At 41.3% G+C, this 16688-nt stretch overlaps 1 protein-coding gene across 5 annotated transcripts in view; it reads left to right on the top strand.

Moving 5' to 3' along the window:
* LOC117083389 (kalirin) overlaps positions 1-16688 on the top strand; it is a 499428-nt gene that overhangs the window by 404925 nt on the left and 77815 nt on the right. For 3 of the 5 annotated variants that reach the window (XM_033210972.1, XM_033210970.1, XM_033210974.1), the window contains exons 16-19: positions 274-393; positions 6928-7146; positions 10815-10964; positions 14581-14695. In XM_033210972.1, coding sequence (XP_033066863.1) covers positions 274-393; positions 6928-7146; positions 10815-10964; positions 14581-14695 — 604 coding nt within the window. The remainder of the gene's footprint in view (positions 1-273; positions 394-6927; positions 7147-10814; positions 10965-14580; positions 14696-16688) is intronic. The other 2 variants (XM_033210973.1, XM_033210971.1) reach the window with 1 other exon arrangement.

Here is a 16688-nt window from a genome sequence, read left to right as displayed (position 1 = left end):
AAGTAATGTTTGCATTATGTGGGTGAGGAAATTGGGACAGGGGGTGACGTGGAGCTGGGAATAAAGCAGGTACATAAAATAAGTACCTTATGGCACAGGTACTCTGTATGATTGGGGAGATGACCATTTTAATTATGGAGATCTTTGCTGTCCTCTCTCCAACAGAAGATAAATGATAGTGAGCTCTCTGTCTGAAGTCCCCATGAGAGGAGGCAACAGCTCTGGGGAAACTGCGGAAGGCCATTCATCTGTGTGCTTGTCCCGATTCCCTAGGTCCTGGGATGGATCCGCAATGGAGAGTCAATGCTCAACGCCAGCCTGGTCAATGCCAGCTCTTTGTCCGAAGCAGAGCAGCTGCAGCGGGAGCACGAGCAGTTCCAGCTGGCCATCGAGGTAACACCCAAATCTGGCTGCACTGTCCTCCCTTCCCCTTTCTGCTCTGTACCTCAGGCAGGGTGATTCTCAGGTGTGGGTGTTCCTTCAGGCAGCGAAGGCAGTACCCCTTCTAGTAGAATGGTCCAGGGAGCCTCCCTCTTATCCAAAAATTGATGGGGAAGCAAATGCAGGGGCTCATCCCCCAGGGAGGCCTGGTATGAGAAAACAAGTATTCACACTTCATATGAGAATCTTTGTTATCTATCTGTACCTTCCATCTTTAAGGCCACTGGTACATTGGTTTTTTTAATACATTCTAGATATGTACCATATGAGGAAATGTAAAAGTAAAAGGTTAGAAGTCACTTCCGGTGAAGATCACTCAAGATTGAGGATAAACAAGTACAAAGGTCATTATAAATTAGGATCCTGTTTTTAACCATTTGGTTTACATCTAACCCTTAGATACTATTGTCAGAGTCTGCCTTTTAACAAGGATAATGAGCACTGGAGCAGATTGCACCAGATATTTTTACCCCACTGAAAGTAGTTGTTCAATAATGCTGGTAGAACAATATTTGAAGAATAAACTGCAACCAGAAGAATTTCATCAACAGGGACTTTCTAGAAGGCTATTTAAAAATAAAACTTCATTTATGATAACCTAATATAAATTTTGTCTTGCTTTAAGTACCCTTAATTATCCTTTTTTACTAGGACATTGTCCTTCCCAGAGAGACTTGAACTGATTGCTTTAGAGTGGTGTAGGAAAAAGAGTAGGAAATGGGACACAGGAACTATATTAAAAATAAAATAAGTTAATTACCAATGGGAAAAGAGACAGAATGAAAACTTCAAAGACATTCATTACTTGTGGTTCAGTATAGAATTCAACCCACTTCTGAATGTGTAAGAAATGCGAAGATGTTATCTTTTGCTAAAAAAAAAAAAAAAAAAAAGATTGTTAATGGGTCATTTCTACAACAATGATGGCAAAATAATAAAATTTTAATTGCCTGTGTCTTTTTATGCAGTAATCCAACTGATTGCTCACCATTTTTAAGCTAGTGTTGATTGATTGCAACTATTTAATTTCCCGGAAACCATCGTGGATGTATAAAACAGTGTTAAGATGCATGATATTTTCTTAGGAACCATTACTAGTACTAGAAGAACTATCTGGGATTTGAGATTTAAAAGCAAACTTCATATTGCACACATTGCATCAGCAAATCATTTTCTAAGGCGGAATTAACCAGAGGAAATACGTTTTATTACCATCAGCTGTCTCTATTGTAGCTTTCTGACACACCGAACTATCACAGTGTTAGGATGTATTCACTATAAAGAAAAAATCAGGATTGGGGTTATAATCAAGAAACAGGGCCAGGCATGGTGGTTCACGTGTGTAATCCCAGCAATTTGGGAGGCCAAGATGGACAGACAACTTGAGGTCAGGAGTTCAAGACCAGCCTGGCCAAATGGTGAAAGCCTATCTCTGCTAAAAATACAAAAATAAAGTAGCCAGGCATGGTGGTGGGTGCTTGTAATCCCAGCTACTTGGGAGGCTGAGGCAGGATAATTGCTTGAACCCAGGAGGTGGAGGTCGCGGTGAGCTGAGATTGCACCACTGCACTCCAGCCTCGGTGACAGAGTGAGACCCTGTCTCAAAAACAAAACAAGAATCGTGCACACAGCAGTCAAGTTCCCACAGTCATAGCAGCAACGAAGAAAATGAAGGCTGAGTGATCAGACTAGAGGTATAGCACAGTTATGAGGCATGCTGGGCAGAATGAAGACAGCTCTTGGCCATACCTCCTCTTTATTTATCTTCGGTGAGAAGGTTTGCCTAAATCAAATGGTGGGCAAGTAAGACCAAATGTCATAACACACTTAAGTATCTCAATGAGCTTTTGAGGAAGCATGGGTAAATGTATTCACAGTGCTTGAAATGACTATATTCCACAAGAGTGCATATGCAGTATGTTAGACACTGTTTCATCTTTACGGAATAGAGGCTCACTAAGCATAAACATCTCTTAATCAGTTCTGGGTTTCTCTCTGGATGCAACTTGATCAAATATTCTTGGAATTGATGTTGAGATATAGGCCACTTAGTCTCGAGAGGGCATGGCAGAGCAGTTAGGATTTCTAGAAGATATTGGGAATGAAAGGTAGGCAGAGTCTGCATTGCCTAGAACAATGAAGGGAACAGAAACAGAATTGCAACATATGCTCCTTCTCCAGGTGGCCTGCGTTTCTCCTTAAATGTGTCAGTTCAGACTAGGCTCTCCATCAGAAGGAAAATATGCCAGGGAAGATAAGCTGTTTCAAAGGGAGTGAAAGCAGTTAGGTTTGGCTTAACCCACTTTGACAGTGTTACTAGAGGCCTTTACAATGATTGTTGGTGAGGAGCATAATTTGACTTCTTTCTTGAACCCTAAGAAAGAACTCTGGGTTCCACCAGGGAAAATAAAAAAGTAGTAAATAGGATGATCATATAATTTATTATTTAAATGAGATCCTCTAAAGGTGAAGGAGGGAATTATTAATAACTAAGCCAGAAAAATAGGCATATACTGGAACTGTCGTGGGCAAACCACAATGTTTGCTAACTTGTAATATCTTGGGTGACCTCATTAGATTGAAGGTTTTGGTCTTTCCAAGGAAGGTCAGGATTTTTACCTGAAGTGGCCTTGGTTTCAAGAAGTCTTTCCCAGAGCCATTCAGAATGGAAAGCAGTACAGAGCGTTTGAAAGAAACTTAGCTTTGTCAAACCCAGAATATTATTTGTTAGTATCTAAGATGTGGCTGATTAATCTTCATAAACTATGAACTTCAAAATCTATTGTTCTTTGAAATCCTCTTATGCATTTTAAGAATAAGCATTATGTCAGAAGAAGTAGCTAAAACTGGATAATAAATTCAGTTGATTCAGTTCCATTCTCTTCTGTGTACTCCTACTAAATATTAATGTCCTTGATAATCCGTGTCTTAAGGATATAGCACTCAATAGGATTAGATAATGGTGAGTAGAAATAAGTGCAAAATAATTACTTAAGTTTAGCAAAGCAAAGATTATGTTATATGGATAAGAGTTTATCATTTAGGAAATTAAAGGGGGAAGGTACTCCCAGGACTATTACATGATAATGAGTTTCAAAGTAAGAAGGAACATTTGTATATATCTTATATATAATATATATTTCCATATATTATGCGAAAATGAAGGTTACTCCTCCACTGTTAGAGAAAAATACATAACTGTTTTATGATAACAATTATATGCTCATTTTAGATATTGAAAAGAGGACAGATAATTATCATAATTGTTAATGTTCATTTGGTGAACCCTTCCTCCAAATGAGATACTATAGATACTGTTCTAATTGCTAGAGATGAAATGATGTGATGAGCTATAGTAGAAAGAACACAGGTTTGGGAATAGGTCAAATATGAGTCTTATTTCTGGTTTCATTACTTCTTTGGGTTGTACATTTTTGGTCAAGTCACTTAGCCAGCTGATCCTCAGTTTCTTAATCTGTGAAATGGGAATAATAATATCCACCTTGTCATGTTGAGAGAACTAGAAAATATATGCATAAGCACAGTGCTTATGATTTTTCAAACCATCCTTGCCTTGAGAGTGTCACAGTCTAAGTAAGGAGAATCAGCCAAGTGTTAGATGAGTGACATAGAAATTCAGAAGAGGGTGGTTTACAGTGAGTCTCAGGCTGTCTGAAAAGGCCTCAGTCAAGGAGGGTAGACTTTAGCTGAGTCTCAAAGGAAAGCTGGAACATGTATGGGGAGAGATTTGGACAGCCATAAAAGGCAGGAAGAATTAAGGCAGCAAAAGCAAGAAAGTATGTGGTGTATTTTCAAAGAGTTTTTGTAAGGAAGTAATTGGTGATCATGTTATGGAAGTAGTTTGGGACCATGTTGTAATGAGGGCCTTTTAATGACAGCCTCCAAAGTTTGGACTTAATTTCAAAGCAATGGGAAGACCACTGAAGGCTTGAATTGAGAGAAGGTAGTGGCATTTATGACATAAAATGAGAGTTTTAGAGCTGGAAAAGATGTTAGCAGTCTTATAATGCTAATGCTTCCCATTACAGAGAATTAAAGGGATCTGTTAAAAATGTAAAGGATGAATTTTATGAATTAGAAATGGAAAGCAAGAAGACTCATTAGGTCATCACCACAACAGTCTGTGTGTAAAGTGGTGAGGGCAGGGCTGGGCCTGTGGAGAGGGGAACAGCAAGCAAGAATGATGTCAAGATTGTAATCCTAGGAGGAGAGAGAAGGAGAGTGCCAACATAAGTGGCAGATTACCATAAGAAAACTGTTTTAAGATAAGAGGAGTTTAGTTTCAGCTGTGGAACTTGAGAAGCTGTCTAGGGGAGGTGGAGGCTCTAATAGAGCAGGAAAGCCTTTCCCATTCACTGGCAAAGGCCCCTCCTCTCTCCAGGAAGATCACTTTTACTGAATGCATCTTTCTTGGAGGCTGACATAGGACAGACAGCTAGATCAACTGAATCAGTGCTGCTCACTAGGGTGAGACCTGTGCAGGCAACTTACCCTTGCGTCTGAAGGCAACTGAAGAAGAGTCAGATGTCAGACAAGAGACATAGACTGGGGAGGCATCTGCAAAGAGAAGACAATAGAAACCAAGGGAAGAGATGTGAGCGCTGCAGCAGCGGGGCGGGGGTGGGGGTGGGGCAAGAGCTGACCTTGGTACCTCTACATTTAGGAGACAGGAAAAGAAAACGGTGCCAATAAGTAAGACAAAGAAAGAAAACCAGGGATTTGTAGTGGATCGTTTCCACCCACTAGCTTACTTTCTCTAGCTTCGTTAAGCATTTAGGTACCCAAATGCTGATGTGGTCATCAGGATCGGATCGAGGGCTGACTCAGTAGAAAGGCAGGGAACGAAGGAGTCTAGGTTGCTAAGGAGGTCATGCTAGCATTGCTAATTCTGAGTACAGATTCAGGAGAGGGTGAAGAGAAGTCAGAGGTGGGGGATAGACTGGAGAAGATAAATGAGAATGTGTAGACTGCAATCTGGAATGAGGGTGAAGGGCCATCATGGTGGGAATCAGGGAGAGGTATAGGTGAAAATGAGTAAGGCTCTACTCAGACACAGGGAGTGCAGAGTGGATTAGCTCTTGGGAACTGTCCAGAATTGCTGCCCAAGAAGAAGGGCAGAAAATAATTCTGGAGTAAGTTACTGAGTTCTAGCTGTTCTTTTTCACTGCCAGCTGAACTATTATTTCCTCAAAAGTGCAAAGACCAAATTAGTACTGCTCCATCAGTCTGGAACAATCCCAGCAGTTGAGGTTGGGATGATATTAGCTCTGTCAAGTCAGTGGGGCTCTAACATTCTCTTATAGATCATCCACATCCGTATTTTGTCTTAGTAAATCTTAATGCCATTTGGTGCTTTCCCTGCCACCCTAGTTCTCCCAACCTTCTGCAGTTAATATAAACTCAGAGAACGCATAGCACATTTAGCCTAAATTAGAAAGGATTAAAAAAAAAAATAGACCTCTGGCCAGGTGTGGTGGTTCTTGCCTGTAATCCCAGCACTTTGGGAGGCTGAGGCCAGAGGATCATTTGAAGCCAGGAGTTTGAGACCAGCCTGGGCAAGACAGCAAGATCCCATTTTTACAAAAAGTGAAAAATTAGCCAAGTGTGATGGCACACACCTGTAGTCCCAGCTATCCAGCTACTTTGGGGGCTGAGGCAAAAGGATTGCTTGAGCCCAGTTCAAGGCTGCAGCAAGCCATGATTACATCATTGCACTGCACTGTTCAGCCTGGGTGACAGATCAAGACCCTATCTCAAAAAAAAAGAAAAGAAAAAAGAAAGAAAATAGACCTTCTACATATATATGTATCTCCTGAAGGAATATGTAAATAACATGGGGATTATGTATTGAGGTGAATTATCTCCTGCACTGTTGTGCCCCTCAGTGAAGTAATTAAGGGATGATGTAGGAGGTTATTCTCTAGCTTTGTTAACCTTCCAAATTTATTCCTTCAAATGGAATCTTTTTCAACTGATTATTAATGTTTTAAATGATTGCATTGTTAGCTGAGATTTGTGTTACATGAAGTTTCTTTTCATGTGCTGTCTATACTTGATCTGTAAAATGGGATTGCAGTAGTAACTTCCTTTAAAAACTGAATGTACAATTTTATTATTCTGTTTGTGAAGGAAATTTATGAACCGATTAGGGAGCAGATTGATACATAACTTCTGTTTCCCTTCTATAGAAACTGAAATGTCCTTAAAATCTAGAGTGCCGCAAGGAAAAAGAAAGAAATGGGGACAGAAGTTAGGGTCATGAGAGATTAGCTAATAAAAATGTATGATATTCTCTTTTAAAATATGCTTTAAAAATAATAATGTATTAATGGTCATGACAAAATGGATCAGTCATTTAAAGCTCTTTAACTTCTCTGCATCTTTTCACTCACGCCTCACTCCACCCCCTCCCATACCACGCCTGGGTTGTTCCCACGGACCTTTCTCTCCTCTCCTTGTGCCCAGTCCCTCTTTCATGCCACTTCCTTGCAGAAGACGCACCAGAGCGCCCTGCAGGTACAGCAGAAAGCTGAGGTGCTGCTCCAGGCCGGCCACTACGATGCCGATGCCATCCGGGAATGTGCTGAGAAGGTGGCTCTCCACTGGCAGCAGCTCATGCTGAAGATGGAAGACCGGCTAAAACTGGTCAATGCCTCTGTGGCCTTTTACAAAACTTCTGAACAGGTGAGGGAAAGGACTGTGGGGCTTGTGGGGCTGAGATTGACAGAGGACTATTTTCTGCCTTGCAGTGTTAATGTGCAGTACTTAATGTCAGCGAGAAGCCAGTCCTCTCCGTACTAACATTTGAAGAATAGTTTGTGGAAACACCACAGTTGGCTTCGTTGTCATCCTTGCCATTTGAGCACTGGACCATGGGATTTGTTTCTCATAAATTTCTCAAACTTACCAGATCTATAGAGAGGTGTTGAAATAGAAATTGAGTGTATACTAAAGGCTAGATTTGGACAGTATATTAGTCAGCTGTTACCACCATAGTGCTGTGTAACAAAACACCCCAAAACTCAGTGATATAAAACAATAAACGTTTATTTTTTTTGCTTAAGTGTCTGGGGTTCAGTTGATCTTGGCTGAACTTGGTAGAACTAGGCTTCGAGATGCAGACTGGGTCTAGATCTGTTCCCATGTCTCTTGTCCTCCTTGACCTGAAGCCATCTCAGGCACATTTATAGTTAAAGGCAGGAATGCAAGAGTCCAAAATCTACCATACAAGTGCATTTCAAGTCTTTGCTTGTGTATATTCTCTTTCATCTCATTGGCTAAAATAAGTCACATGGCCAAGCCAACATCAGTGAGGCAGCAGTGCCTCCTATGAAGGTTAGGAGAGGAGAATGAATAGTTGCTGAACAATAATTAAATCTACCACAGTTAGGCATTATGCACTGCTTGAAAAACGCATGGTTCTTTCATTCCTGGGGCCTCCAGTCTAATGGAGGAAACACAGCTCTCTGACATTGGGGAACTAGGAATGCACCGGGTAAGATGATGCTGCTGTGGGAGAAAAGGCAGGAGCTGGGCAGCAGGGCCATAAAGATGCAGTGTGTTACCCTTTCATCTGTACAGCAATATGCACAGGGCTAAGAGGATTTTTTAAATGACTTGGGTGCTGTTAGGGAATTCTTTTTATGAAATAGGTTTAAAACAGGAGTAATTTTATTCAGTGTATAGTAGTTTCCTTCTCTGAATTGTTCCCTGGTAGAAATAAATCAGAGAATCATTCTCCTTGGGTGACTTACAGGGACCATTAGAAAGTCTCCCTTGGAGAAAATATGACATGTGCATCTGAGGGCCCTGCAGCCAGGGTTAGAGTCTCCACGCCTTCTCTCATTCCTTTCTGTTGCTTCAGAGGGATGACTCCTTTGATGGCCACTGAAGTGAGGAGCTGCAGACTAAGATGATAAAGAGTATCCCCCAGTTGATCCATAGATTCAACACAGTCTTAAATCCCAGCAAGCTTTTTTTTTTTTGGTAGAAATTGATACATTGATTCTAAGATTTATATGAAAATAAAATGAAAATGCAAAGAATACAGATGCAAAGAAACTAGAACAGCCAAAACAATTTTGAAAGGAAGAACAAAGTTGGACAAGTCACACTGCCTGATTTAAGGACTTATTCTAAAGCAGCAGGGATCAAGACAGAATGGTATTTGGAATAAGAATAAACACAATGAGACAGAATAGTGATTATAGAAATAGATCCACACATATACAGTCAGTTGATTTTTGACAAAAAAATTCAATGAGTGAAGGAAAGTCTTTTCATCAAAGGATGCTGGACAACTGAATATCCAAATGGAAACAAATGAGGCTTAATTCCTGTCTAATATTATACACAAATTTTAATTTGAAACGGATCAAGATGGTGAAGGGCACTGGAATAGGAGTCAAGAAATTTTACCCTGAAGTGACCTTGCCAAAGGTTACTTTACCCCTCTGGATTTCTGCTTCCTCTCTTGTTAAAGTATTTATACCTAATAATCTTTTCATTTCTTCCAACTCCCAAATTGTTTGCTCCTAAGTTCAGTCCTATCATGGGACAGATCTCAAGTACCCTTTTTCTTAAAGTTTTTGCATGTCTATAAGCTGTTTTACCTCAAAACATGAGCTGCCTGCACATTTCAGGCCTTGCAGAAAGAAAGGCGTGATGCTAGAGATGGGACTAGAGAAGTCACCTTGAGTTCGGTGACAGATCTTCTCATGACACGAGAAGCGTGTCTGGCTATGAGGGTGTTCTTCCTGGGACAGCTTTCAGCACATCTTTCAGCTTAGTTCATAACTCAATGAATGCCCTATCCAAAGACATCTTTCATCTGGCTGGGCACAGAGGCTCACGCCTGTAATCCCAGTACTTTGGGAGGCCAAGGCAGGCGGATCACTTGAGATCAGGAGTTCAAGACCAGCCTGACCAACGTGGTGAAACCCCGTCTCTACTAAAAATACAAAAATTAGCTGGATGTGGTGGTGGGCACCTGTAATCCCAGCTACTCGGGAGCCTGAGGCAGGAGAATCACTTAGGCAGAGGTTGCATTGAGCGAGATTGCACCACTGCACTCTAGCCTAGGTGAAAAAGCTAGACTCCGTCTCAAAAAAAAAAAAAAAAAAAAAAAAGACATGTTTCATCAAAAGACTTTCTCAGAGAAAGCCAAGGATAGTCATAGCTGTTCTTCCCTGCTGCCATATCCGAACAAGTAATCAAAGTCTACTGAAGGAAATCCAGTCATCGCAAGGTCTATTGAAGGAAATCCAGTATCCGTGGGGTATTTGTTTCAGGACCCCTCACAGATACCAGACTTTTCAGATGTTTACGCTCCTGATATAAAATGGCATAGTACTTGCAGGTAACCTATATACATTTTCCCACGTAATTTAGATCATCTCTGGATTACTTATAATATGTAAGTATTATAGTAAATAGTTGTTGTACTCTATTGTTTTTATTTGTATTATTTTTTATTGCTGTACTTTTTAACTAAGTATTTTCAATCCATAGTTGGTTGAATCATGGATGTAGAACCCACAGATAGGGAAGGATGTCTGTATGGAATATGAGTTTCAATTTTCTGCATCCTCCTCCAGGCCCTGATACTAGGCTGCCTTGGGTTTTCCACTGTGAGACCCAGGCTGAATTTCCCTCCAAACCCACTTCAAAATGATTTGCTCTCTTCTGAGTTCATTTATAAGGTCACTTAGCATGGCCTCTCAGCATCTTTAGAACTAAAAACCTTCTTAACTGTCTTTTAGGTTAACCCAAATTTGTTACCCCTCTACAGGAAATGTGTATTTTGTAATAGAGATCCTGGAGATGTCATGTATTATGGTTGGATTTTTGAGACATTTTTCTCCAAGGGAGGAAAAAGATGACATTCATTTATGGCCCGTAAACCATACAACATAGGCAACTTCCTCCTTTGTCTCTGCTTGATGCTACTTACTATGGGACAAGTACAGATGGTCGGATAAATCAAGTTATCTTCTCCAAACCTCATTTCCTGTTCTACCTAATTTATAGTTATTGTGCGATTATAACAATATGTAAAAACACTGAAACTCCAAAGATACCAGACTTACTTTCTTACTTTACCTACTATTCTTAGTTAATGTCATCAACTCCCATAAACAGATGATTCCAAAATCCATATCTCCAGTCATAATGTCTCCCAGGTTTCAGACACAGGACTGTCACTGCCTCCTGGATTTCTCTTAGATGTCTCAGAGACATTAAACTTCTAATGAAAAATGTCATATGTGTAGGCTTCTATAGGCTGAAGGTCCTCAGAGAATACTTCCGGAATAATTAATTTACTGAGTCTTTTTTCTTCCATGGTTCACTAGGTATGTAGTGTCCTGGAGAGCTTAGAGCAAGAATACCGGAGAGATGAGGACTGGTGTGGTGGACGAGATAAGCTGGGGCCAGCGGCAGAGATCGACCATGTCATTCCACTCATCAGCAAACATTTGGAACAAAAGGAGGCCTTTCTTAAGGTCAGAGCACATTGTCATGCAAGGGCTCAGACTCCTGGCCTTGGCCTTGTTCTTTTATCCTCTTTCTCTTTCTCTTTTTCTCCTTTCTTTCCTCCTTCCCTTCCTTCCCTTCTTTCCCTTCCTTCCCTTCCTTCCCTTCCTTCCCTTCCTCCCTTCCTTCCTTCCTTTCTCTCTTTCTTTCTTCTCCTCCTCCTCCTGTCTGTCTCTCTCTCTCTCTCTCACACACACACACACGCACACATGCGCACACACACCCACAGACACACACACAGCTTCAAACATGCTTCCTATCCCCTCTTTTTTTCTAACCTCTTCCCTAAAGGGGTAAGGGAGTGTAATGAAGATGTTAACTGGCTAATTTCAAAGGTGAAAGGTTACATTTCCAACATTTATTTCTCTCTTCGCACTTTTTGTATAGTTAGGCTATCGGGATACACTGTTACTACTACTGCAATCTTCAGATATCCCAATATCCCATGGATGTTGTTAACTGAGAAAAAGACATGCTTTCATTCAGTTGTGTTTGGCTAATTAAATTATTTTTGATAGTAATATCAAAAAGATATAAGCTTAGATATAAAACGATTAAAATATTTTATAAATGGAAGATGCAAAAATTAGGGTAAGAATTAAAGAAATGAATTTGGATGCCCTATTTATTTATCAATCTAACAATTACCAACACACGACACTGTTCATTCTTCTGTATTAAGAGAGAAATGCCTTATTCCAAGTATTCTGCTAGAGCCCTGCCTTCCGAGGGAGAAAGCACAGGCCTGCTCTGCACAGACTGTCAGCTGGTGTGGGAAGTCCTTGTGAGCCTCCTTCTCCAGTCTTTGATCTTCTCTGATCTCCTCTCTTCTGTGTTCAAGCTCATCTAAAGGCTCCGTTTGCTCTCAGATTTCTTGCTTTCATGTTCTGCTTCCTCTCAGGTTTCTGGGAATAGAAGAGATAATTTTTATACCCTGACATGTTACCATTGATTTTATTCAATTCTGTAATTACCTGCCTTTCTTTTATTAGGGATTTTCTCTACTTGACCACCTTGAGCTTAATTTTTATTTTTTTATTTTATTTTATTTATTTATTTTTTTTGAGACGGAGTGTCGCTCTGTTGCCCAGGCTGGAGTGCAGTGGCGCGATCTCAGCTCACTGCAAGCTCCGCCTCCCGGGTTCACGCCATTCTCCTGCCTCAACCTCCCAAGTGGCTGGGACTACAGGCGCCCGCCACCTCGCCTGGCTAGTTTTTCGTATTTTTAGTAGAGACGGGGTTTCACTGTGTTAGCCAGGAGGGTCTCGATCTCCTGACCTCGTGATCCGCCCGCCTCGGCCTCCCAAAGTGCTGGGATTACAGGCATGAGCCACCGCGCCCGGCCAATTTTTATTTTTTTTTAAGCTGGCTTCTCCCTTCCCTCCTCCTATCTATCTGGTATCTGCACCTATATGGGTCAGAATCTTTAGTAATCAGCTCTTACTAATAAGACTAGATAGAAATTCTTCTGTGCAGAGCTTATGATGATTTTTTAAAGTTTTCCCTATTGCAAAGCAAAGTTTAAAATGGAACAATTTAAGTAGAGCATATAAAAATCTCAAACAGAAGTATAAAGATATTTCTTCATAAAATTAAAAGAAAATATTTCTATTGAAGAAAGAAATAGAAAACCCTCTGGTCTGATGTTTTCCATATGTCCCTAAAACCACAGTGAGCAGCTCCCTATCACTGTGGGAATTATATGCCCAGGAGATAGAATGTTGAGCTCTTTATTTGTATTCATTAGTTGATCCGTTTGAAACTCCTTAAGCTGAGGCCACCATCAAGCTGTTTCATTCAGGAGCCTCTGTGTTCATGGACTCACCGGCAGGTGTTTGTGTACCAGATATCCCAGATACCTTTGTTGCTAATTTTTTTATATAACCAGAAAATTAGAAAATTTTATAATTGTTTCTATTAATCATATAATAATTTTTAATTATATTGTAGGATCAGAAGGAAAGTATAAGATTCTAAAATTTTACATTTCAGGGTGTGTAGAAGAAAAAATAAAATAAAATTTCAAAGAAAAATGAAAAAATTTCACAGTTTTACTAAAGATAATTTAATTCTGAAAACTGTGGATTAAAAATTAGTATGCTAGTATTTATTACTTTACAACCAGAAAAAAAAACCTGCTTTATAGAGAAATCCAGAAAATACTAGGCTTGAGAGGACCAAGAAATACTGTCAGTCGTCCTAGATCCTAGATCTGAGTTGCTTTCCGGGCTCCAGTCTTGTCCATCAGCACACCGAGGAGAATGTGACCAGCCCTCTGTCTGCCACCCACAGCTAATATGAGTCATAAGGGGGGTAGGTAATGTAACAGCTGTTAGTTCTTTATGTAGACTGGCATTCTTCAACAATAGAATGCTTATTAGTGATATTTAGATGAGGGGGACTTGATGGGCAAATAAGTCTGAAAAATGTCAGTAATTTCCATTTAGATTTGGAATGTAGGGTTAATAGATGTGTTTACCAAATTTACTTGCTCAAGTCTAAGTCACACTGATTTTCAAGTGGGTTTATGTTTCCTAAGCTTACACCAGTGGTCATGTAAGAGGCATTCTGGTGGCTAAAGAAAAATAGGCCAAGAGTGAATATTAGTAATGCCTGGTCAACATAGAAAGAGACAAAGGGTGGCTCATTTCTGATTTTTATCTGAGATGGAATGGACAGAGACAGAAAGGAGTAATTCTTCACTTGACAAAAGGAAAGCTCAGAAGGGTGAGCTCCATAAATTGGAATTGGAGTATCCACGAACCAGTGATAACTTCCAGAGCTCTGCTTCTTCTAGATTCCTTCAGAGTTCTTGAGCCTCCTAAAAAGTACAAGGAGGAGCCAGGTGCCATGGCTCATGCCTGTAATCCCAGCACTTTGGGAGGCCAAGTTGGGCAGATTGCTTGAGCCCAGTAGTTTGAGACCAGCTGGGCAGATTGCTTGAGCCCAGTAGTTTGAGACCAGCCTGGGCAACATAGTGAGACCTTGTCTTTACAAAAAATGCACAAAATTAGCTAGGTGTGGTGGTAGGCCCCTGTAGTCCCAGTTACTCAGGAGGCTGAGATGGAAGGACCACTTGAGCCTGGGAGGTGGAGGCTGCTGTGAGCTCTGCTCACGCCACTGCACTGCAGCCTAGGCAACAGAGTGAGACTCTGTCTCAAAAAAAAAAAAAAAAAAAGGCCGGGCGCGGTGGATCAAGCCTGTAATCCCAGCACTTTGGGAGGCCGAGGCGGGCGGATCACAAGGTCAGGAGATCGAGACCATCCTGGCTAACACGGTGAAACCCCGTCTCTACTAAAAAATACAAAAAATTAGCCGGGCGAGGTGGCGGGCACCTGTAGTCCCAGCTACTCGGGAGGCTGAGGCAGGAGAATGGCGTGAACCCGGGAGGCGGAGCTTGCAGTGAGCTGAGATCTGGCCAGTGCACTCCAGCTTGGGTGACAGAGCGAGACTCCGTCTCAAAAAAAAAAAAAAAAAGAAAAGAAAAGAAAAGAAAATGTAGAAGGAAGGAGGGTATGCCTTCACCATTGTCTTGGATTCCATACACCTGCTGGGACAGGGGCCTCACGACTTTGTCTTTCTCAGGCGTGCACCCTGGCTCGGCGGAATGCTGAGGTGTTTCTCAAGTACATCCACAGGAACAACGTCAGCATGCCCAGTGTCGCCAGCCACACTCGGGGACCCGAGCAACAAGTGAAAGGTCAGTGAGAGACCTGCCCAGCCATCGGTCACTTCAGCGAATCCCCCTCCCTGAAATATACCATGTACCCAGTTTTCACACAGTCTCAAATTTCCTGCTGCTTCTCCTTGGAAATGAAAATGTATGATGTGGGATGATGTGGGCAGTAATGATTCATGGTCAATTTTTAAACATGCTTCAAGATCTGGAAGACAAAAACAAGGATAAAATTTCCCCAAGTATTTTCATTTATCTTAGAGTCTGGACAGCACTGCCTAGTGGAATTTTCTGAAATAATGGAAATTGCCTGTATCTACACTGTGCAATACAGCAGCTATTGAGCGCTTGACATGTGCCTAGTGCAACTGAGGAACTAAATTTTAACTTTTGTTTAATATTAACTAATTTAAATGTAGATTATGGCTCCTAGTTAATATATTGAACAGCACAAGACTAGGGTGTCTTATAGCCTAGGAACAGAATATGGACTGAGAATCCTAAAACCAAATGCTGACCCTGGATTTGTCACTGATTGATTAAGCCTTTTAAAACTTTAGTTTCTTATTTAAAATGAGGGGAGCATCTAGACTTTTGCTACTCAAATCGTAGTTCCCAAACCAGCCACATTGACATCGCTGGGAGAGTGTAAGAAACATAGAATCTCAGGCCACACCCAAACCGACTGAGTCAGAAACTGCATTTGGCACTTTGGGAGGTTGAGATGGGAGGATTGCCTGAAGCCAGGAGTTCAAGACCATCCTGAGCAACATAGTGAGACCCCGTCTCTACAAAAAGTTAAAAAATTAGCCTGGTATGGTGGCATGCCTATAGCTGTAGTTACTCAGGAGGCTGAGATGAAAGCATCATTTGAGCCCAGGAGCTGGAGGCTGCATGAACCACATTTGCACTGTTGTGGAGCCTGGGCAATTAGAGTGAGACCCTGTCTCAAATAAAAAAGAAAAAAAAAGAGAAAAAAAAGCACAAAGAACCTGCATGTTGGCAAGAACTGCCCAATTCTACCAACCAGGTGATTTATGTGTTCATAAAATTTAGGTAAGTGCTATTCTACATCGTCCTTAATATCTCTCTGAATTCTAGAAAGTCTATGATAATAAATACATAACTTTTAAAAATTACCTATTATCTGACATGTGAAACTTAAATCATTATCTGTGGAATTATTCTGACCATGCAGAAATTAGCCTTTGAGTGAGTGAAGAGTTTAACAAATGTCATCTTGCCAAGGCAGAGAAATATAACTCTGGAGCCCGAGGCTAGGGAGGGAACCCAAGCTGACTTGGAGTGAGGAGTGGTATGGGCTTGGAGACACCACGGACAGGGTAGGATGCATGGTCTGCTTAAGAAGGGCTTCCCTCTTTGCTCAGATTGCTCAAGAGTTGGAGAGAACAGAGGCCACTGGACAGAATTAAATCTAGGAATCAAAGTTCCCTACAGAGAGGAGGGAGCAGAGTTTCTCTTCCAAATGTGCTAATCTATTTGTGGCCAGGGGACCTGGGGGGAGCTGGCATTATGTCACTTCTTCTGGCACATTTGAAAGCATCTGTTCTGGCTTCCAAATGTAGATGGGAGATTGGGTGAGGCCAGCTGCCTACTGAGAGACTACCTATCCCACCTACACCTCTGCGTGCTGAAGAGTAACAGGCACTCAGAGACAGTGAGAAATGCCTACATCTTCTTGGAGGCAAGACCAGGATGTTGCCCATGTGAAAGCTTTCAAGAAGAGGGGGGGAAATAATCCTGAAACTCTTTATGATTTCTGCCTGATCTGGGTTGATTCTCTCAGCCACACCATAGAGGGAGCTTCAGTGAGCAAAACTCTGGCTAGGAAACGTAAAGACTAAAAGAAATGGGTTTCTACTCCTTCCTTCCCCAATTGAAGCTTCCACCTGAGCAGAGACCTACAATCCCTTATATATCAGTTTCCTTTTCACCTACTACCTAGACTCAATGCCAATGCCACATAGTTTTGGCTTTTTTATGCTGCTGGTTGTTA

The sequence above is a fragment of the Trachypithecus francoisi genome, unplaced genomic scaffold (assembly GCF_009764315.1).
Source record: "Trachypithecus francoisi isolate TF-2019V2 unplaced genomic scaffold, Tfra_2.0 Lachesis_group0, whole genome shotgun sequence".
NCBI lineage: Eukaryota > Metazoa > Chordata > Mammalia > Primates > Cercopithecidae > Trachypithecus > Trachypithecus francoisi.
Note: the sequence above shows the minus strand (reverse complement) of the source record. Positions and strands in the feature narration are given on the sequence as shown.